Below are 22,209 nucleotides of genomic sequence, written 5' to 3'. Positions count from 1 at the left end.
CCCCTTTTTCGTCCATGGCTACGAGGAGATGCAGGTCCTTACTTCCATTTGTCTTTAAACTAGAGCTCCATAAAATCCAACTGGCCTCCCTACCTTCTCACCCCACTCTGTTGTCCCTCTCCCCTCTCCTTCTCTATGTAGTCTTTTCCTTATCTTGAGTATGTTTTATCACTACAAATATCACACTTTTTTATTATTTGTATATGTGTCTTTCATTCCTAAAAGACTGTGAGCACTTCAAGAGCTGCTGTCACTGCATATTAATCTGTATATTCCTTCCCTCCTCCACCTCCCTTGCCAGAGCTAGTCTTGTTTCTGTCATTTTGTCAGTTCTAAAGAAAAATCACATTTTACAATATGCCTAAGAGGAGCACTGAACTTTATAACAGCAATGAGTCTAAACTGATTTTACATTTATAATAGGTAAAATCATAAAATGTAAGTACAAAAATAGCATTAATAAAGTGACAACATTCATATCACGTATGTTGATGTAAAAACTGTCAAGAGACAAGTGGAAAAAATAATTTATTGCAGATTCTTTTATACATTAACATGGAACGTCTATACATATATCGATGTGTTGATATGAAATACTAAATTTAAAGACAAACATTTTTACACAAAAGTAATTGCACTATATTTTGTAAAGATAGATATCAATAAATTATGGAGACATTTAAGAACAGGCCAATTATTCCAATAGGAATGCATTGGTTGTTGCAATTAAACTAAGTTATCTGAACATGATGCCCTAGATATAATCACATCCTTCTGAACTAAGAAAAAGAAGTTCATTTCTGAGAATAAAAGGCCAGGATGGCTCTGATTGACAGAGTGTCCCAGTTGTATTCTTGGAAGTGGTTAGAGTCCTGAACCTGTATCCCAAGCTAATGTAATAGCTCACGGGGGAAGAGTGCAGTTTTCTGTGACCACTGAGTGTAGTTAATGAGATTTAATACAAGGGCTACAATACAAACAATAGCATTTTACAGGAATTATAATTGCCACATGATTTGAATAAGCAACCAAATATTTTAACAACAGACACGTGTGTTCTATATTTCTGAAGGGAAATTGACACACTTCAAAATAGTCCCTATATTCTTAGCATGATATACTAATTATTACTTTGGGAGTCTGAAAATAAATCATTTTTTTCTCCCTAAAACTTACAATCCACTCCTTTAGAAAATGATTCCTATAATGCTATACACCATCATGATATAAAGTTTGTTATATGTTATAGTCATTAAAATATACATATACATATATATGAAGCATGAGACAGATTTGGTCAACCATGATCTGTATACACAAGGCCAAATACTGTTCAGTTTCATTTAACTAAATTCAACAAATACGTATTGGGTGTCTACTACTTACAAATTACCATGTTGAGTAATGCTTGTAGTAGATTTTAAGACACACGAAGCACATATCATCCACATTTAAGCCAAACTTTAGATAATGTATTAAACCTTGAAAAGAATCCAAAGCAGAGCGAAAGCTGAGTAATGAGCAGTGAAAGATATACCTAAGAGATAGGCTTGGGGTCACTGAAAACGACAAAACAAGAATTTGTATCCATCGGTAACAACTGCTCCTACTCTTGCCAGATGTTAGGGGATAACCGGAACCTAATCCCAGTCTTCCTCCTGCAGTCCAAGATTCAGTTATCATCCTGGTTTGTTTCCTTGGGAAGGGGGAGACACAAGGGATTCATTTTCAGTGATGATAAAGCTGACAGTACCCTTCAAAACAATCGTTTTCTGTAAGAGTGGGACCTGCATTCCTGTCTACCGTTTTTCTAAGGCATTCATTCCCACCATAACTCTGGGTGAGAGAGGGCCACCCAACTACAAGGACCAACACTCGAGGTACGGTTAAACGTATCAGAAAATATCAGTAAGCATGCCAACCCCAGAAGTAAATTATTTAAAGTAAAAACAGCTGAAAGAGGATACAGATAAACATTTTAAAACTCGTCATTCCATTCCTTTCAGGACTTGTTATATTCTAAAAGTATTTTCAGGGGATGTATACATATAGGAAAGGAAATGTAATCAAGTAGTCTCACCCCCTCTACAGAACCAATACAGCAATAGGGGAACAGAGTGTCCAACTAGTTTCTGATGCCACACACTGCAAGTGGGAAAGGCTGGGCTTGGCCTGCATGTGTGCCAGTTCACTGGCAGTCATGGCATTTCAGCTCTGGGGCCAGTGTTCTGAGGTCCGCTCCAGCACGTGGGTTCTGGCGGGAAGACAACCGCAGCGCTAGCACGAACCTAAAGCTTTCCTACAAAATCATTTACATTCTGGAAAATTATAAATCACTCTTCTCTGTAGGTAACACACCCAAGGGACCAGAATTGCCAAAGATTCCCCAAACACTTACAGGGAGATCCTTGGCCCTTAGAATGATCTAAAACCACGTGGTTGCCCAGTTGGTGTTGCTCAGTGGTGAGCATTGACCTATGAACCAAAAGGTCACTGCTCGATTCCCCTTTCCCTTCTCTGAGTTGAGGAAACAAGGCCAGGGGATTCCCGTCACAACCCACACACCTCAGTTGTGTTTGAGCCAGATGACAGAGCAAGAACAAAAAGTCAGGGCTTCTCCATCCAGTGATTTTGGTTTTAATTTCAAAAGCCAGCAACCACAAAGTATCCCTTAAGAAGTATAGGGTGTCCCCCAAAATGTACACACAGATTTTGAATAATTATAAAGGCAGTGTTTATTAAGATACATTTCATTTTCAAAACTGAGCTATCAGCTGTTAAAGTGTGTATACATCCTGGGGGGACATCCCGCATTTATTTGTCTAACTGGCTCATTGGCAGTGCAGTACTTTGGCTGCTTTACTTAGAAGTTTAATTCCGGGAACAAGAATTCTTTTCAAATGAAACATGTTTTCAGTGATTGAGACTTAACTCCCCATTTTTATAAACTGTCTTGAAAAAGAATTAGGCTCTGCGTAGTCATACCTCTGTCCCTGCGTTTTTTCTGGATAGAAACCAAACTTGCATTGGCTCTTTCTTGCCCTTCATGGGCACTGGGCCCCTGTGCTCCAAGAGGAACTGTGGGTCTGAATTTTCTGGTGTCATAAGACATCTGAAAGACAGCGAACAGAGAATAGGGAGAGATTGGGGAATATGGTTGCATGGCGAGAGAGCGTGGCATGCACCAAAGCTATAGAGACAGCAAGGGCCACACACTAAAATTGTGCTTAAAGGTAGTTCAAGATTTTAGGAGCAATGATCATATCAGGAATTTCTGAGATGATATGAAAACATTTAAAGTGAGAATCATGACGCAGTCTTCTCAAATACAAATTAAATAATCCTAAGAGTGAAGATGATTAACGGCTTAACAGTAAACAAATTCACACAGAAAGTTAAACCACACGCAAACAGACATTTTCCTTTCAAATCAGTGAATACCAAGACGTGTTCTCTTACCTGTATGTATATTCAGACACATTGATTTTTCCTTTTTCTCCGGTGGTTTCTGTCCTGCTTGTGAGGTTGACAGTATTTCCAAAAAGACAGTAGCGAGGCATCCTCTGCCCTATGACCCCTGTGACCACCTCGCCAGTGTGTATCCCTATTGTTATCTGCGGGAATCAAAGCTTTGCTTCAGTAACTTTAATCACTAACACACTAATATTTATTTATTTGGTGTTAGGGAATAATGTAGAGTCACTATACAAAAATCATAAGAATTCCCTAGAAGAACTCCAAATGTATGATGGACAAAAATAAAAACGCTCACAAAATCCGTCTTCCAAGAGGAACATTCCTTTTCTAAAGACTTAAGATTTCAAAGATATGACTCTGGCAAGTTATGAGACACAAGAAAGAGGTTTTAAGAAAAATGAAAAAAAAACAACAAAAAAACCCAGAAGGGGCAGGAGGTTTTATTTCATTCTCATAACTGTCAGTACATGGGGTAGACTAAGTAATTTCAGATAAGTGGAGAGATTTGTCATCTCTATGAAAAAATGTAATACAATGGATTCTTTAAAATATTTCCGTCTTTGCTGTGAAGATACCCGTCCTTGTACATAATTTTGTGACTGATCAAGAACATGAATTGGTTGTCTACAGAGGCCCACTACCATTAGTGTGATATCTATTTTATTTACTAACCTGAACAGATTCACCATCTACTTGAACTTGGCCAGCAATTTCCATCATGTCCAAGGCCAGGTGGCAAATGGATCGTGCATGGTGGATGCACGGCTCTGGCAAACCACTCACTGTCATATACTTATCGCCAACAGTCTCCACCTAACATAGCACAGACAGTTAGATGTTTATTGGGTAGCATAAATATGACCGCTTCATTTGCTATCCTTATACAAAAAATTACTTGTCCAAGGCTATCAGTAACTTTAAACTCTCCTCCCACTTAGTTCTATAAAAACTTTAACAACAACAACCTGAAACTTTGTCATTGTTTGAAATGTATACACATGGCATTTGAGGTCTTTGATTACAGGCAGGTGTAGACACAGCATTATTTTTCCTCTTGTTAAGTCCTGATATTGCACCTCAGATACCCTTATAATTCAGTAAAACAATGTATTGCCTTATTCCCTCTCCCCCACAAACATATCCAAGCAGTGAAAGTTTAACAGCACAAGAGCCACTGCCTGAAGTTCAATGATTTATCCTGGTCCTTAACCATTTATTTTTATGATCTGCTCACCAAGTGTTACACTAAAGCTCAGAAAACAACTATATAATAAATAGTTCTCAAGGCACTTATATGACTCCAGATGCCAGTGGATGGTTTAATTAACATTCTTTCCTTTACGAAGCAATATTCCACTGACTTCATTTTTCCAATATTATCATTGCTTCTCATTGAAACCAAGGGCAGAAATGCCGCATGAATGTTTATCTTCAGGTTGGTGTGTCTAAACTTCCAGCACACTTCTCATGCTCCAGGGCTCTTTCCCGTATAAAACATTTATACATTTCAGCAAAAATGTCTCATCCAGCCAAAACCGGTTTGGCTCAGTGGATAGAGCGTCAGCCTGTGGACTGAAAGGTCCCAGGTTCGATTCCGGTCAAGGGCATGTACCAGGGTTGTGGGCACATCCCCAGTAGGAGATGCGCAGGAGGCAGCTGATCGATGTTTCTCTCTCATCGATGTTTCTAACTCTCTATCTCTCTCCCTTCCTCTCTGTAAAAAATCAATAAAAATATATTTAAAAAAAAAAAAAAAATGTCTCATCCAGAGCATGAAAACGAGTGCTACGTTTATATCCCGTGTGCTCAGATTTGTTCAGTGAATGCCAAAAAGCTGCTGAAGATTACGTTTTAACTAGGGAATCATCTGTTCCATGCATGTTGGTTACAAGAAAGAGAATGCTTTATAGCAAGCATGTCAAACTTGTGTATTTGGCCCGTGTTAGCCTTTGAGTTTGACATGCCTGCTTTATAGCCAGAGGTGATTACTTAAGGTAATGATAAGTATGGGACACGTGGAGGTTTCCTATCTACGGAGGCTACACTCAGAGAACTGAATGGAGTGCCCCTAGAGGGCAGGGTCTGACAGCACTGCATCGCCATAAGGTCAGGACTTGCCTTATACACAAATGGATTTTTCCTGGAATCAGTCAGTGTGTCAAATCTGGTGTAGAGGTCATTGAGGAGGTTGACAATCTTCATGGCCCCTTCCCCAGAGGCATGCTTGCTACAGAACGCGTTGAAGCCCACGATGCCACTGAAGAGGATGGTCACATTGTCGTATCTTTTAGCAGGCACAGGACGCTTGTGTCTCAGCTCATTGGCAACAGATTGAGGAAGGACGGAGTACAGCAACCTGTCCAGTGGGATCAGGAAAAAGCAGTAGTAAGGAATGCTGGGACTAGGTTTAGTGCTTCTATTGACCATTTCATAGAACATTGATATCATTTGCTCTGGGAAGTCCTGGCTTCTTATAGGGAAACCTCTACAGCTAGCATCAAATGTTAGCTGTTTTTATGTCAAAACAAGACATATAGACAGTATAAATTATTTGTCTGATTTGAATTACATACAATTCCCCAAGGCCAAACCAACGCAAACCAAATCAAAATAAGCCAAACAAACACCAGACCAAACAAAGAAAAGTCAGTTTTCATTTCTAGGCCTGTATTCTGACTCTGCTGTTAGGATAGTCACCGTATGGAAGTTGTCACTACCAGCCCTGAAAACACGGCATGACTAGCACACCGGGAGCATGCTTATCTCTCCGGAATGAGAAACTGATTTCAATTGTTGTAAAGCAATATTGAGAGGAGCAGATTTCCTCCAATCGCCTTCATCCCTCACTCTTCTGTGGCAGAAACTGGCAATACAGGTGGACCTTGGTCTAGACAAGAAAATATTTTGTTTCTCTAGTCGATACTCAGACTGCAGCAATGGCCTCAGGGACCCTGCTGAGGGGACAAGTGTGGTAAACACAAGAGGAGAAGGGTGATCTCTGATGAATTTACAGGGAAAGAACCAGAAAGCAGGGAGACTGAGGACTCGGCATGAGGGCTCAGAGGGAAAAATGAAGCCTCCTTCCTTTTTCTTCTCTGTAGTCAGAGGGCATAACGTGCGACATTGAATGTATAACATGGAGCTGCGCTCACATTATTTTTCCTAGCTTTAGTGGAATTTCCCCAGTCTTTCATTTTTAACTTTCAAACAGAGAAAATTTCATAAACTATTTTAAAGCTATATTTGAATATTAAATGTGAACAGTAGGACTACTTGGCTTGAAAGAAAAGAAACAGTAAAAGGGTTTATAATTAAATCACCTAGAGAAACAAATGTCTATAAAAAATGAAAATACTAAACCGGGGTGTTTTTCTAATATAACAGCCAGAGCAGAATACTAACTTGACTTTGAATCTTTGTCCTAAGGACTGTCTTACGTGCTCCACAAAATTTGATGTTTTTCATGGATAAAGTTGTAACACAGACCAATAAAACATACAGTTTGAGTTGTTTTTCAAGCAGTGGAAGGAATGTGAAATGTCTGTCCCATATATTTTCTGAATTTTTCAAAATACATGAATAGCTTAAGGGGTTCGGTTTAGGACTGTGAGGAATGTTAAGTGGTCTCAATAAATAAATAAACAAACAAACAAACAAATACAGCTTTCACCTGCATTATACAAGGGCCAAGACAATGCATTAAGAAGCTGTGGAAAAATACAAGCATTAAATGGCGTTCTCTGTTTCATCCATGCTATGAATAAATAGCTAACTGATGTTTTTATGTGTGGGCACAGGATCCATCCATGGGCAACTACACATTTATCAATGCAAAAAAAAAGCATAGAAAGTGATGTTGTAACCAAGATTGTAAGTGCTCAGGTAGAGTAAAAGCTCATATGGAAGTAAGACAGAGGAGATCAATTCTCCGACAAGATATATTCCAATTATACAAACATTAAAAATGAACATACAAGGCCCTGGGTAAAATATCTTATGAACATCAGTGACTTAATGCCTTTCATTACTATAGGCAAGCAAGGCCAAGTAGTATGCCTGATGTGTATTTAAGTGAATTACTGAAAATGAACTACTACTTTAATGCTACTTGCCCCAAATTTCATAATTTCATCTACCATTCATAGAAAAATAATTATAGCCTTATACGTCCATTTTTTGATAATGTTTGCCTTTAAAAATATAATTGTTGTCATTACAGAGGACATTACAATCTGTCAGATTCATATCAGCCAATTCCTAAAATAATTCAGTCCAAGAAAAGAACTCTTTTAAAATGTAATGGCCAACTCTAAGTTCTGTGTGCAGTGTAACCCTCAGAACTTGGCCAGCCCTTGGCGCATAGAGGATGCTCAAAATATATTTCTTGTATAAAGGAAAGAATGAATGATAGTTGGATTTCAAACATCTGAATTACTGTAATGATTTTCAGAGAGCTGTATTGGCATTTATTCTTTCAGCTTGATTTGTAAAAATAGAAGGCATATTCCCACCACCATTGAGACTGATTTATTTCTGTATGCATAATTTCATTTTAAGTGATATGGAAGAGTTTATCTACTACTCTGGAGCTATAATGGCTCTCATGCCTTTTTAGTCTGACTACTGATCTTCACTGTAGTAGAGTCACTGTACGCCTAGCAGTCGTGCAAGGTTACAGGCTTACGTGTCTGTCTTTTTCTTTTCATCTTCCAGTGCTCTTAATGTGAGCTGCAGTCTGTCTGTCAGAATTTCCAGCTCCTGGGTCAGTTTGTATTCCTCTCTGAATTGTTCCCCCAAAAGGACGAGGTCCCGCGTGGCATCGTGCAGAGGGATGTCACTGAGATACAGGCCTCTCCTCGTCAAATCGTCCAGATTCATCACACTGTTATACAGAGAAATGAGGCACAGTCATTCCAGCTCACCCACATGACCACACCAATGTTGATTACTGTCAGGGAGCATACTCCTGCCCTCTCCTAACATTCTAAAGCTTCTCGGGTTGAAGAGAAAAAAAGGAGAATCATTATTCATTCTTCTAGAGATTTCAAAATCTACCAAAGGGCAGTGAACTTAAAATACATTTTTGCCAAATTGTACTTTTAATGCTATTAGCCTACATTGAAAGATAATGTAGACAATCGCCCTATGCAACCTGCTCAAGTATTTAACACAAGGCTGTGATTTATTATCACATTTGCTCTCATTATCAAGAGATGAAAAAAATTGATCCCTACTCTCTTTAACAGGGATATGTGTGCTTCTTCTGAGAAACTTGTTTGTTTCTTCCTATAGATTCTGCGACTCCTGTGACAGGTTGCTTTTTCCTTTCAGACATGATGATTAAAAGTTTACAACCAGACTTATGACCCATCTTCTACAAGTATTTTATGTATTTACTAGAGGCCCGATGAACGAAATTCGTGCAAGGGGCTTGGCCTCCACCACCACGGCTTCATCTGGAAGGACGTCTGGTCTAATTAGCATATTATACTTGTATTATTATAGATAACTTTCTGACATATATTTTTATATGCTATTCTTACTTTTGATTCTAATTTCTTATCTACTCTTATTTTCTTTGACTTTTGTTTCTCATTTATTTGAATCAGTATATTAATTGCTGAATTTTATGCATCTTTGCAACTTAAGTCATTTTCAGAAACAACATAATATTTATTGATTCAGTGTAGACCTGGTAAATAAGTAGCTTTTTAAAAAATGTTCTTAAAAATTTAATCTTTGGTTAAAATGTCTTAGGGTTATATTATTGGTATGAATTCTTTAGGTGTAAAGTAATTACTTTGGGACATTTACAATAATAATTTCTCTAAGATGACATAATTGAGATCTTCCTGAAGAATTATGGATTGCTAAAATGCCCCCCTGGAATACATTTTCATCAGAAATGTCCATATTTCAAAGCAAAAATTAGCATGCCAACATAGAGATATAAAATGATCAAAACATTTACTAATGAAGCACATGGTCTCTTTAGATTTTGTTAAAATGGATATGTAAGTAAAACTCACTTGCAGAAATAGACTTTCTGGAAAGAGGCCAGATAATCTGCTAACTCGCATAGGACTGCCCATGAGCAGAGAAAAAAAATATTATATGCTTAAAATAAAAATGAATGGTTATGGCCCTTGCTGGATTGGCTCAGTGGATAGAGTGTCAGCCTGCAGACTGAAAGGTCCCAGGTTCAATTCCAGTCAAGGGCACATACTCATGTTGTGGGCTCAATCCCCAGTAAGGGGCGGGAGGGAGCCGATCAATGATTCTCTCATCATTGATGTTTCTCTCTCTCCCTCTCCTTTCTTCTCTGAGTCAATAAAAATGTATTTAAAAAAAGAATGGTCATGAATGTTCAGACTAAGTTAAAAACAATCAAATTATGTCTCATTTTTTAAAAAAAATTATTTATTATTTTGTCAAACTATCAAGATTTTTTTCTAAATTTCAACTAATTCTCTTGAAATTATTTTAGAAGTAAAACTGCTCTTAGTTGATCTCTTAAAATTCAATGTGAGTATGTCTTTTTTCACACAGGGACTGATACCACATAACAATCTGCATGTGTGTCACTATGTAACTAATTTCTGCATATGATAGTTAAGAAATAGACTCCAAATTTTCTGCTCTGTTTCCATAGAAAACTTCATCACCATGAATAGAAACTGTTCCTATTGAGAAGCTCTTGACTACTAAAGTTCTACTTGGAAAGAAGCAGAAGAAAAAAAACAATATTGATGGCAGATAAATATATAATTAGACCAATGCAGGTTGTTAATAAAAAAATAAAGTTTATGTTCCCTACTTTTGTCTTTTTGAAATCTGTTTTTATTGATAATTTTAGAGAGAGAAGAAGGAAAAGGGATAGAGGTACACTATAAAATCGACTTACACTTCAGAATATGTAGACATGATTGAATAAAATGCTATTGAAATCCTTTGTTAGCTAAAGATGGGTTCTTACCAGTATATACATTATAATTAACCTAAAAAGCATTACCTTGGTGAGCACAGAAAAAGTATGCTGTCTGCTTCAGGTAAGTAGATCATTTGACCCTTGAGACGTAAGCAGCTGATCTCAGTCCCAGTCAGTTCATCTTCACATTCTAATTTCTCTACATCCAACAATCCTTCCTTGAAAAGGCAAGACAAAACCGTTACCTAATGCCTTTTCCCTACCTAACAATTCAGCAAAAGGAAGGACACATAAACCTCATTTCCCACCAAACCCTAAGGGAGAATAAGTGCACCAATTAGAACAAGGGAGAGATTTCACCAGAGTTCTGCCAGGGTGTAAACATAGTGGTTCCCTTAAAAACACTGCAAAAAACCGAGTTTATTCTCTCTGAGCACAGAAAGCCAGTAGGTATACTACTGTTCACATATTTATTTAAAGCTCCCATTATTATTTCTGATTTTCCAGTATGACTACGCTATAACACTCTGTCTTAAACACACACACACACACACACACACACACACACACACACAAAAAAAAAAACAAGCCTCGCCACTCCTCACCCCTGCATTCACAGAACAACTGGAAATAATTCCAAATACATAAAGTATGTGTACATAGGACCTTTGGGAAGGCTGTAAGAAGGATGAAGTGTGTACTTCAGGACACCTTTGCTCTATCAATCCCAAAGACAGAAACTGTGAGATCTGGGTACTACCTAAATTATCAACTGAATGAATATTTTATCACTCCTATTTCCATCACAAAAGTGGAACCAAGAATAACAGACACTTGAAGGAAGTGGGTGAAGTTTAAAAAAAAATCTTTATCAGTTCTTCTGACTCCTAAAATAGGACATCGCAGCTATACCGGGGCTAAAAGATGTTGGATTAATATGTGAAGCGAGGTTGTCCCAGCAAGGCATTCTCAACACTTACTTTTGTCAATGCTGACCAGGTGACAGAGTCTCATTGCTCCTCCGGAAAATAAAAAATCAACAGTGTCGCCTTTGAAATAGGATTCCTTTTGAGGTTTGCTTCTCATCTAGCTATACCTCCTCCAACTTCTAGAATGGCATAATAGCTTCCTTCCCCCCAGAACACTTCTAGTATGTAACTCACCCTTCTTACTCACATTTAATAAAACAATATCTTGCTTACCTTGCTTCTCAATACGAAAACCGTATTGATGTGTGAAAGGATCCCATGGAAACTAATGTCAATATGAGGACGGACCAGAGAGAAGACAGACAAAAGGCTGCAAGTGCCAGGCTGGAGCTAAAATGTAGATAAAAAGAAAAAGAACACCTATTTAAAACAATGTTTATTTTATATTTTTAGATTAATCAGCTCAATTGTATATAAGCACAGAAATATATTATTTTGTAGGAAAGTTACCTCAACTATGGACTCATATCTTGACCTATGCAACTCAGTGATTAAATGGACATCAAATAGTTCCATGAACATAAAACCTAATATGGATTCAGATGACCAATATTCAAAAATAATCTCACAAAAATAAGAGAAGTATTTTCAACGGAGAATGGAAATTTCTCTTTGAAAATGTAGCATGACCTATTAAATGCCAATGGCTTAAAATGAAATTTAAATATCAAGACCCTCATCAAACAGTTTATCAATAGATGGTTAATAATAATAATAATAATAATAGGAAGCAGTTACTGATTGCTTATAAGGGACAAGGACAGAGAGAGGCCAAGTAACACACCCCAGCTAAGAATGAGGGAGAGCCTTAGCCAGCGTAAGAGCCCAGGCTTTTGGATTTATAGGTTTATGCCTGATCCCATTTGGGCTAATCCTGGACTATCAAGTCTCTTTAATTATAAGTAAATATTATTTCTGGATACATGTCATGTACAACTCCAAAAGTTGGTAGAGTAGAAAGGAAGGCTTTTACAACTGGGTCAGAATAATGCCAATCAAACGCAGATTCTCATCACGGCCTCCACTGTTGTCCTTTGACGCTTTTTCTACCCAGTCCCATGATAAGCTCTGTCGTTTTTAGTGTTTTTTAAAATTCTCTTCTTTCCCCTGAAAATGTCAAAGGTTGATTTTGAAAGCTATTTTCAGATAGTAGATATCCAGTGAATATTCATTCAATGAATAAATAAGTGAAAGTTGATTGTTACTAGAAAGTTATCCGTTATCTCATTTTTAAAAAGTATAGCATTCCCACTTGCCGTCTTTATTTTTTTAATCCTCATGTAAGAATATTTTCTCCATTGAATTTTAGAAAAAGTAGAATGGAGGGAGGAAAGGAAAGAGAGAGAGAGAGAGAGAGAGAGAGAGAGAGAGAGAGAGAGAGAGAGAGAGAGAAACATTCATGTGAGAGAGATACATCACTTGGTTGCCTCCCGCACAGGTCCTGACTCGGGTAGGGATGAGCTTGCAACCTAGGTATGTGTCCTTGACCAGAAATCGAACCTGAGACCTTTCACCCTTCAGTCCATGGGCCGACACTCTAACCACTTAGCAAAACCAGCCAGGGCAGCACTTGCCCCGCTTTTAATAGAAAAAAGAAAAAGGAAAAACCTGTTGTAGGAAAGGTAGCATTATGTTTAAATATACTATGCTCACATTTAAACAATTTATGTAATATACGATATGCTGCACATCACCTAATACACAGTAAAAAGGTAAATAAAGGAATGTTCGCATGTAACAATAGCTCCTTTATGGCCTTTTGTCTCAGTCCCCAATGAAGTGGGATGTCGTTTACCTGGGGAAGCACTCTGTATATGGCATTGCCACACTGAGTGACCACTAGGTCCCGGTCAAATATTATGTGGAAAGGAAAAGCTTTGCAGAAGGTGTAGGGGCTGATGCGTGAGTCCTGGGTACCATTTTCTTCAAATCTGTCAAGATCTTCATAAAAATCCTCTTCTTTAGACTCTTTTTCTTCAATTAAAAATTGAGTATGATCACATTCTTCATTTCTTTGCTGAATAACCTGGATGTCAAAGGGGAAAATGGTCTTAATTGTCTGCATTTCAATTTACTTAAAAAGGCCTAAGTATCTAAGAAACTGGTTTTGAGAATTGCATTTAGAGAGTTAATTTTAAAAATTTAATGTGTGCAAATGCTACACATGCCTAAAATAGAAAACATTGTCTGGATATTCATTTATGAAACTCGAAGACTGAATAATTATTCACAGTAAAATTATGAATCTGTTATCAGTCCCCTAGTAGCCTGTACAGACTCTGGTAGAATTGGAGGAAAAGCAATCTCTTATCCTGGTGTGCGTAGTCTCTAAGCCTGGCACATTACTATAATGAATGACCTACAAACTATACAAGTAGTATTATTTAACATGTTAAAAATAATATTTGCAGACAAAAATAAAATAATAGAAGCACATATTTAAAAATACACAAAATGTCATTCTTTTACCCATCAATTGGCAAGTACATAAAATTACAATACCAAGTTGGTTAGGATACATTAAAAAGTAAGGCTGAAATAGGGTGTTCCTCTCCACACTTTTCTCAAATTTGGGGCCACTGAAAAATGGCTCTTTGGGCTGAATATGCTGAGCACACAGAAAGCAGCTCACTGGAAGAGACTGTCTGGATTAAATATAGAAAAATGATGGTTCTCTTTATTGCATAACTAGAGGCCCGATGCATGAAATTTGTGCAAGGGGCTTGGCCCTGGCAGGCCCAGCTGCCTCGTGGCCCTGCGCACTGGTCGTTTGGAAGGTCTTCCGGAAAGTCATTCCACCCTCTGGTCTAATTAGCATATTAGCTCTTCATTATATAGGATTGCATTCATATCTTGAAATTCTCACCTAAAACTAACAATCCGTATTATCAATAGCAACACCTTTTTAAAGTATGAGACCTGGCTTCTTTAAACAAGTAATATAATTTTTTTTTTTTAAAAAAGTAAAACTTTTAGTTCACAAAATAAGATATTCCAATGATATTTCAGGGATAGACAAAAAAACCCACAAAGAAACAATGCACAGTAATATAATATCTAATTTTATATTATCATAGAGTTTGACTGTGTGTTATGGAGGGTATTTTTTTTTTTTTGTACAGTCGGGCCTTGACTTACGAGTGTCCCGACTAACGAGTTTTTTGAGATACCAGCTGTCTCTTGGCCAATTTTTTGCATTGAGTTGACAGAGTAATTTGAGTTAACGAGCTCCTTAACGAGCTGGGTCTCGGAACGAATTAAACTCATAAGTCAAGGCCCCACTGTATTCTGAAGGACACAGCTTAGCCAGTCCCATATCCTCCTGCTCACAGAGAATGCAAACTAAATTAAACAATGTATAAAAAGAAAAATCTGCTGAGACAAAGGGAAAAAATTGCCTGTATTCCTATATATCCTTGCATTCCAAGGCCAAGCATAGACTTCTGGTGATGCCAGTGTTATGGTTTATACTAGTACTAGAGGCCCAGTGCACGAAATTCCTGCACTGGGGATGGGGGTGGAGTCCCTCAGCCCGGCCTGTGCCCTCTCACAGTCCGGGACCCCTTGCTCCTTACCGCCCACCTGCTTGCTGCTCCCTACAGCTTGGCTCGCTGCTCCTTAGTGCTGCTGCGGAGGTTCCCACCACCTCCACTGCACTTGCCAGCCGTGAGCCCGGCTTCTGGCTGAGCAGCGCTCTGCCTGTGGGAGCGCACTGACCACTACAGGGAAGCTCCTATGTTGAGCATCTGCCCCCTGGTGGTCAGTTCATAGCGACCAGTCATTCCACCGTTCGGTCAATTTGCTTATTAGGATTTTATTATATAAGATATGCCTTTGGTGAGTTCCACTAGCTGCAAGAATTAAAGGTAAATTTACTGAGCACCACTTTTAATAGTCTGCCATCTCTATTTAGAAGTGTCTTCATTACTGATCATTACCTTCATGTCGATTTCAGTGCCATGTATTTGTTGAGCTACCGTTTTAATGATTCCGATGACAATATCCTGAAGTCCTTCTCTCTCTGAGTAGTAGTGCAGAATGAGTCCTTTGCCCTTATCTGCATCAGTGCACCTAAAGGAAGGTGCACGCATGCCTGGGTAGATAGTAGCAAGGTGGTCATGCAGAGCATCAAGGTTCTGCAATGAAGAGGAAATGGTGATGAATAAACAATGCTCCCACAATGGCAGCTGACTCCTGGAAAGCAAGATAAAGACAGAAGGTTCAATCTGAGCTTAGTGGGCAGATCAGCCGAGTAAACATTCACACAGCAAGCCCTTCCCTTGTGGCACAGAGACATCTGTAAGGCAAGAACCACAGAGAACTTGAAACTCAAGTAGAGTAATTAAAACAAACATCTGTGGCTATTAATAGTTAATGCATCTTAAGAAAAGATAAATAAACAAGTGGGGTAAAAAAAAAAAAAGGAATGACTGAAGCAGAAAAAAAGAGACATAGTTAGGGCTAAAGCAAAGATATACATATTTATAGGTTTGGGGCAGCTATATATGCATGACACTATCATTTCATGGTAACATAGCAGTTTACCCAATTTTTCTAAGACTTGATTTTTTTCTGATAAAATGGAGATAAATAAAATGATATATATAAAACACTAAGCACATCCCAGGTGCAGCAAGCAAAATAATGGTGCTCTCCCAAGTTTCCATGCCCTAATCCCTTTGAATATGATACCTCTCCTGGCAAAGGAGATTTTGCAGATGGGATCAAGGTTATGGATCCTGAATTGGGAAGGAGGTCCTGCATGATCCTGGTGGACCCAGCTAATCATATGCGTGACTGAGACCTTAAAAGCCAGGACCCTTTCCTGGTTATAGGGACAGAGAAGTGTAATGACAGAAGGTCAAAGAGATGGTGGCATGAGAATGATACTTTGTTCCAGGTTCTGAGATGTAAGAGACTCATGTGCAAGGGTGGAGAGAGGCCTCCAGGACCTCTCAGCAAAAACATCAGTTCATCCCCATTGCCTGTAGGGGCTGCTATTGTCATGTAAAATATGACAGACACGAAGTATTGGAAGTTAATACATAAACTACAAGCCGCTTGAGTCCTAAAACTATTTTACTTGGTTAAGTAGTACGAGGAGTTCTTCCTATGACAAGTTCTTCTCAGGATAATTCTTTTCTGAGAAGGGAAGACCTGAACACATAACCCTCCCAGACCCCATCTGCTGATGTTGCAAAAAGGTTATGAGAGCCCTGGCTGGTTTGGTTCAGTGGATAGAGCGTTGGCCGGCAGACCAAAGGCTCCTGGGTTCGATTCCAGTCAAAGACGCTACCTTGGTTGCAGGCTCCTCCACGACCTGGGTCCTGGTTGGGGCGAATATAAGAGGCAACCAATCAATGTGTTTCTCTCACATCAATGTTTCTCCAATGTTTCTCTCTGTCTTTCCTTCTCTCTTCAACTCTCCCTAAAGATCAATGGAAAAATATCCTCGAGGGAGGATTAACAACAACAACAACAACAACAAAACTTCATGAGAAAATCTGGTGAGGAAAAAAATGACCAAAGAGTTTTATACTTATCTCCATTTCCCACAAAGCCAAAATTGAGCTTGTTGCTGCATTTAGGTAATTAATGTCCTCAGGTTCAGTACTGTGTTGTGGCTCATTTTAAAGGAAAAAAGATAAGTCAACCAATAATTTGAAAAATATATTTTAATAATATTGTTTCAATTTTCCCTCTGTGAAAAATTGAAATTTGTAATTTTCAAATACAGCAACGTATTTATATCATAAGTCAATATGCCTATATCATTTGCATACTCATCTATTTTCATCTTGTTCATATTATATTAACACATTTCTACATGCAGCTACGTCATGAGTCACAAAGAGATAGACACTTTAGTCCTGGCCGGGTCACTCAATTGGTTAGAGCATCGTCCTGATAAGCCAAGGTTGTCAGGGCACATACAAGAAGCAACCAATGAATGCATCAATAAATGGAATAATAATTCAGTCTCTCTCTCTCTCTCTCTCAAAAAATCAATTTTAAAAAATTTAAATTAAATAAAAGATAGGCACTTCATCCTAAATGCTGAGCCATTTTTATTTAAATAAAGGTATAAATATTACTAATAGCATGTTGCTTAATTTATTGCTCCAAAGCAAGTGGGAAAGCAAAACATTTGAAGTCAGAATGTTCATCTTTTAGTCTTTGCGGTAACCAACTCTCCAGAGATTTACTGTTTTATTGAATTTACTGTTAATTAAATGGACAAGCTAAGTGCTTTCCTGCAACATGAAAGCTTTAACACCACTTAATGCAATATTGATTTTCTTTAGATAGCATCTAACATAAAAACACTCTTGGGATTTCTTAAGTTACAGCTTTCCTTACTTGGTTTTACTCTTTCAAAATTGAAGTGATTGCCACAGCCTATCTAATATGAGAAATGGAATTTGTGATTAAAAATTAAATTATTTTCATTTGAGTACACTTATATTGCTAAAAATGTACCTTCACCATAGATTAGAATTGTTTACAGCCACATTGAAGGCCAAAAAAAGATTCTCAAAATAGCCTAGATAAAACCTTGGCTACATTTTATAATGATTTATACAAAGCTAATCATTTATCCACATGGCTGTAGCAATGTATTTTGGAGAATAAAAGTTTCATATTAAAACTGGTATTCCATGTGTTGTTGTTTTTTTTTAAATATACCCGTTGAAGCAGGTATACAAAGTAAAAAACTATACACATTACAAAGAAGTATATACATTATGTATGTGTGTGTGGGGGGCGGGGGCGGGGGCGCGGACAGATTGAGCAAGAAAAAGAGAGAATTCGTGGACAACAGTGATTGTTGGGGTAGAGGGGGTGTGGGTGGAGATAGAAGAGGGCATAGAAGGATAAATGGTGATGGAAAAAATAAAATTTTTAAAAAGGAAGTATACACATTAAACATAAGAAAAAAAAAAGTGAACACATACATATACTCTAGCACAAGTAGATTCCCAAGAATCAATAAAGAAAACCTCAAATGTGCTTCCCCTTCATTCTTCTCAGCTTTAGGAAATTAGGACACGGGAAAGAGCTAGAGAGCAGGCCCACCATCTTTTTTGCCTCACAATGCCAAAAAGTTACTCTGAGGTTTTCATTTTGTTTCTTAACGCCCTGATATCATTTAACCGGTTTTGGGAGAAGCAAAATAAATGTACTTTTTTTCAGATCCATGAGTCCAGTTCATCTTGTCACCTAGCGCTTATCATTTGCAGAAGAAAAACGAATGCTGGCATCCGGGAGACGGTATGGAGTGGTCCATGTAGCACATTCCACAGATGGAGGCAGCCAAAGAGAATGTATCCTTCCACTGAGAAACACTGAAGTTCTACATGTTGAAAGATCTCGGAATGTTTCTACATAAATGCAAATTTTCTTTGTAATACGCACGGCAAAAAATGAGTGCATACACAATTACAGAGGCAAAATTTCTAGAACTCAGCTACTTCTTTTTCCAGGCTTCCAGGGCATTTAATTAAAAATCCCTAAAATCCACATAAGTGGGCAGAGTAAGACCTCGCTTCGAACGTTTTGAGACAGAGAGCTGTTTCCGTCTCTAAGAATCCGAGAGGATGGGAAAGCGGGAGCTATCTGTGTTACTTGAGAACGTTACTGGCACTTAGATCTGGAAGAAATCTTAAGATCAGTCCTTGCAAACCTCTTTTTTTAAGGAAAAAGGATGGGACGCAACATTTCCTTTCTTTTCATTCCTCACACTTCTGACAAACAAGACCAACGCCAACATTTACTTGTGCGAGTCATGTAATTTGACGAATATTTTAAGTTTTATAAGAAAGGAGTCATCTTAGAATTTGAACATGAGAAATTCAAGCAGGCAAGACCTCAATAAAGTGGAAAACACAACCCCATAAGAATGGTCAGCACCAAAGTCAGGGTGTGAGCAGCATGAGGTCAGAGTAAGGAAGTTGACACTTTAAGGCTCCTGTTCCTGCCTTTTCTCGTTGGAGCTGCTCCTTGAGAAATAGCCTCCCACTGAAAAGATACAGTAAATATTTTTTTTCTTTTAAGAAATAATGTAAGGCCCAATTTAAAAAAAAGAAATTATACCAGTTACTAAAATTCTTTAAATAATATCTTGAAATTACATATAGCTATCATTACCATCCTCTCAAGAGAAATATTTTAAAGAAAAAGGGCAAGTGATTATAGAATTGCCTGTGTAAAATATTTCACTTACGCTATAGCTCTTAAACTCATGTGTGTTTTTTTTTTTAAAAATCCCACTTATATAATACTATATTTGACAATCAATATTATGAAGATATATACCAGCTACTCAAATACTTATCTTCCTTTAAAGTCCTCACTTGTCCATTTAAAAACTGCAGGTTACAGAAATTAACATTTTGGATGTTGAAGAAAATAGGTCCTTTGGAAATCCAAAAGTTAAAAATAAAATGGAGCATTTTTTTCCTAAGAAACATTGTAAATAATTTAGGGAAGTATTAGAATTTCACAGCTGTTCAGGAAAATCCTCACATTTCCCAGAATAACACTTTGGACAAACATTTAAGATTTTAGATCGGTCATCAATCCCAGATTGCTCCTGGTGGGCTGGCCAGAGCGTTGTGTTTTGGAGGCCAAAACATGGAGTTGTTGTGACCTGGAAATCCCACGGCAGGCTGCACAGAGGCCCTGAGAGGAACCCCCACGTATATGAATTGAGGGAATGGGTGAAATCGCCCATTGAACGAGCCAGTGTTTCCAGTAAACTCTGACAGAATATTTGTAGTATGATTCAACTGAAATTTCTATGCATATTTAAACAGGCCCATAATTTAAATTCTAACTCGTCTCTCAGATTGCATTGGCATCCTTTGAAGCTTATTTTAATTTCATTTCACCTCTGTGAAATCACTGGGTAAAGAAAATATAATGGGATAATAACGGAACGGCACTAAAAATGAATTGGTAGCCCTGCTGTGGACTGACTTGGGTTCCATTCCTGAAAGCCATATATTATCTTATCAATGATAGCCAATACTCAAAGCTTCCGACTCAAGGAAATCAGTCTAGTATGGGGCTGCCTACTCCTCTATATTCGATCTATGATTTATCTCTAAATAAAATTACATAGTTTCATCTAAAAGGGGGTTTTGTTATTCTTAATAAAACATTTAAGCCCTAACCGGTTTGGCTCAGTAGATAGAGTGTCGGCCTGCAGACTAAAGAGTCCCAGGTTCGATTCCGGTCAAGGGCATGTACCTTGGTTGCAGGCACATACCCAGTAGGGAGTGTGCAGGAGGCAACTGATCGATGTTTCTCTTTCATCGATGTTTCTAACTCTCTATCCCTCTCTTTTCCTCTCTGTAAAAAAAATCAATGAAATATATTTTATAAAAACATTTAATCTTGAGGCTATGGTCATATTTGCTTCCTATTTTTACACAAAGAGCACATCTTAAAAAAATAAAAAGACAGATATTCATTCCCAGATAGACAGATTGTATCTGTGGAGATACCATCATTAAGGGATTACACATGGTCTCTGGCTTCATGAAGTTTACATTCCAGCCCAACAAACAGGAAATGATAATACAGTATGAGAACAACTATGGCTGGGAAAATAAATGTACTATGAAAACATGAGAAATGCCAATGACCCAGAAGAAGTAATTTGACCAGCAGGATAAACAGAATTTATCGAGGTGAAAAGGAGCATGAACAGTATTCCAGATAAAGGAAAGAGCAGATGCAAAAACTCAGAGGATTAAGAGAGCAAGATTTAAAAAAAAAAAAAAAAGCGAAGTTATATTTGGCTGGGCTGCAGAAGAGGAAGAGGCAGAATGTATAGGGAATGTAAGTGGTTTCAGTCATTTTAACTATTTTTGACATTGCCCAATGAGCAATGGGGAATCACTGAAGGGTTTAAGAAAAAAAAATGCTTTTAATGGTATGATGAGATATATTTGCATTTCAGAAAAGTCATAGAATAAAGATGAGATTGGAGGAGTCATGAGAGAGATAGAGAAATCATCCGATCTCTACACAGAAGTGTAGGGGGAATGAAGAAAAGTGATAGAACTCCCAAAATCCAGCCCCATGTAGCTATTAGCTATCCTATTAACAGTGCAGCCCTGGAACAGAGAGGAACACACCAGATGTGGCTTGCTCTCTCACGGCACCATGACGACCTTAGCAGGTGGCCACCACGAGCCAACGTAAAACAAAAACAATGTGAACATTTGTTGTGCTGTGTAAACGTGGCCATTGAGAGAAAGATGGAATTAAGACAGAGAAAATACAAGTTCAGACTTTGTTGATAAGGTAACAGTTTTTTTAAAAAAATGGAAGATGTATTCCAAAATCCAAAGTCTTAAAATACTTTCAAATATCACACTTGAATCCATTTAACATAATTCATTTAAATACAGCCTGTTCCCGTTTAATTTACACATCTCCTGGCAGCCACTCCATTTGGCAGTGGCAGCGTTCTTGGACCCAGTAGTTAGGTAAATCCGCGGCAGGCGATCGCAAATCAGTTTCCATCTTGATTTAATGCTGTTTTAAGTTTATAAGAAAAATGTCACTGTGTAAACAACAGACATTTTGATTAAACACCAAAGTTCTTATTTTGGCTGTTAAATCAATAATGCAGCTGGACTGGAAGTCGTTTACATTCCCTCAAAACTGGGCTTCAGTTCAGCTACTATTGCACTGACATCATTTTCCAGCAAGATCTGGCGGCTCTAGGCAGCCAGTTTGGAAATATCCTTTACAAACAACCACATAATTTTCAACATTAACACATCAAGAAGAAGGTCTCAC

At 38.0% G+C, this 22,209-nt stretch overlaps 1 protein-coding gene across 1 annotated transcript in view; it reads right to left on the bottom strand.

Moving 5' to 3' along the window:
• Nucleotides 1-511: 511 nt before the first annotated feature.
• The window catches only part of GUCY1B1 (guanylate cyclase 1 soluble subunit beta 1), a 42,149-nt gene continuing 20,451 nt past the window's right edge, over nt 512-22,209 (bottom strand). The window contains exons 5-14 of the mRNA XM_081093459.1: nt 15,333-15,530; nt 13,190-13,420; nt 11,608-11,724; nt 10,490-10,623; nt 8,162-8,359; nt 5,596-5,833; nt 4,150-4,290; nt 3,460-3,614; nt 2,986-3,112; nt 512-1,696 (exon numbers count right to left, since the gene is read on the bottom strand). Coding sequence (XP_080949585.1) covers nt 1,673-1,696; nt 2,986-3,112; nt 3,460-3,614; nt 4,150-4,290; nt 5,596-5,833; nt 8,162-8,359; nt 10,490-10,623; nt 11,608-11,724; nt 13,190-13,420; nt 15,333-15,530 — 1,563 coding nt within the window. The 3' untranslated portion in view covers nt 512-1,672. The remainder of the gene's footprint in view (nt 1,697-2,985; nt 3,113-3,459; nt 3,615-4,149; nt 4,291-5,595; nt 5,834-8,161; nt 8,360-10,489; nt 10,624-11,607; nt 11,725-13,189; nt 13,421-15,332; nt 15,531-22,209) is intronic.

This window comes from Myotis nattereri (assembly GCF_964212035.1).
Source record: "Myotis nattereri genome assembly, chromosome: 5".
Taxonomy (NCBI): domain Eukaryota; kingdom Metazoa; phylum Chordata; class Mammalia; order Chiroptera; family Vespertilionidae; genus Myotis; species Myotis nattereri.
The sequence above is the reverse complement of the archived record's forward strand: the minus strand, read 5'-3'. Positions and strand labels throughout refer to the sequence as shown.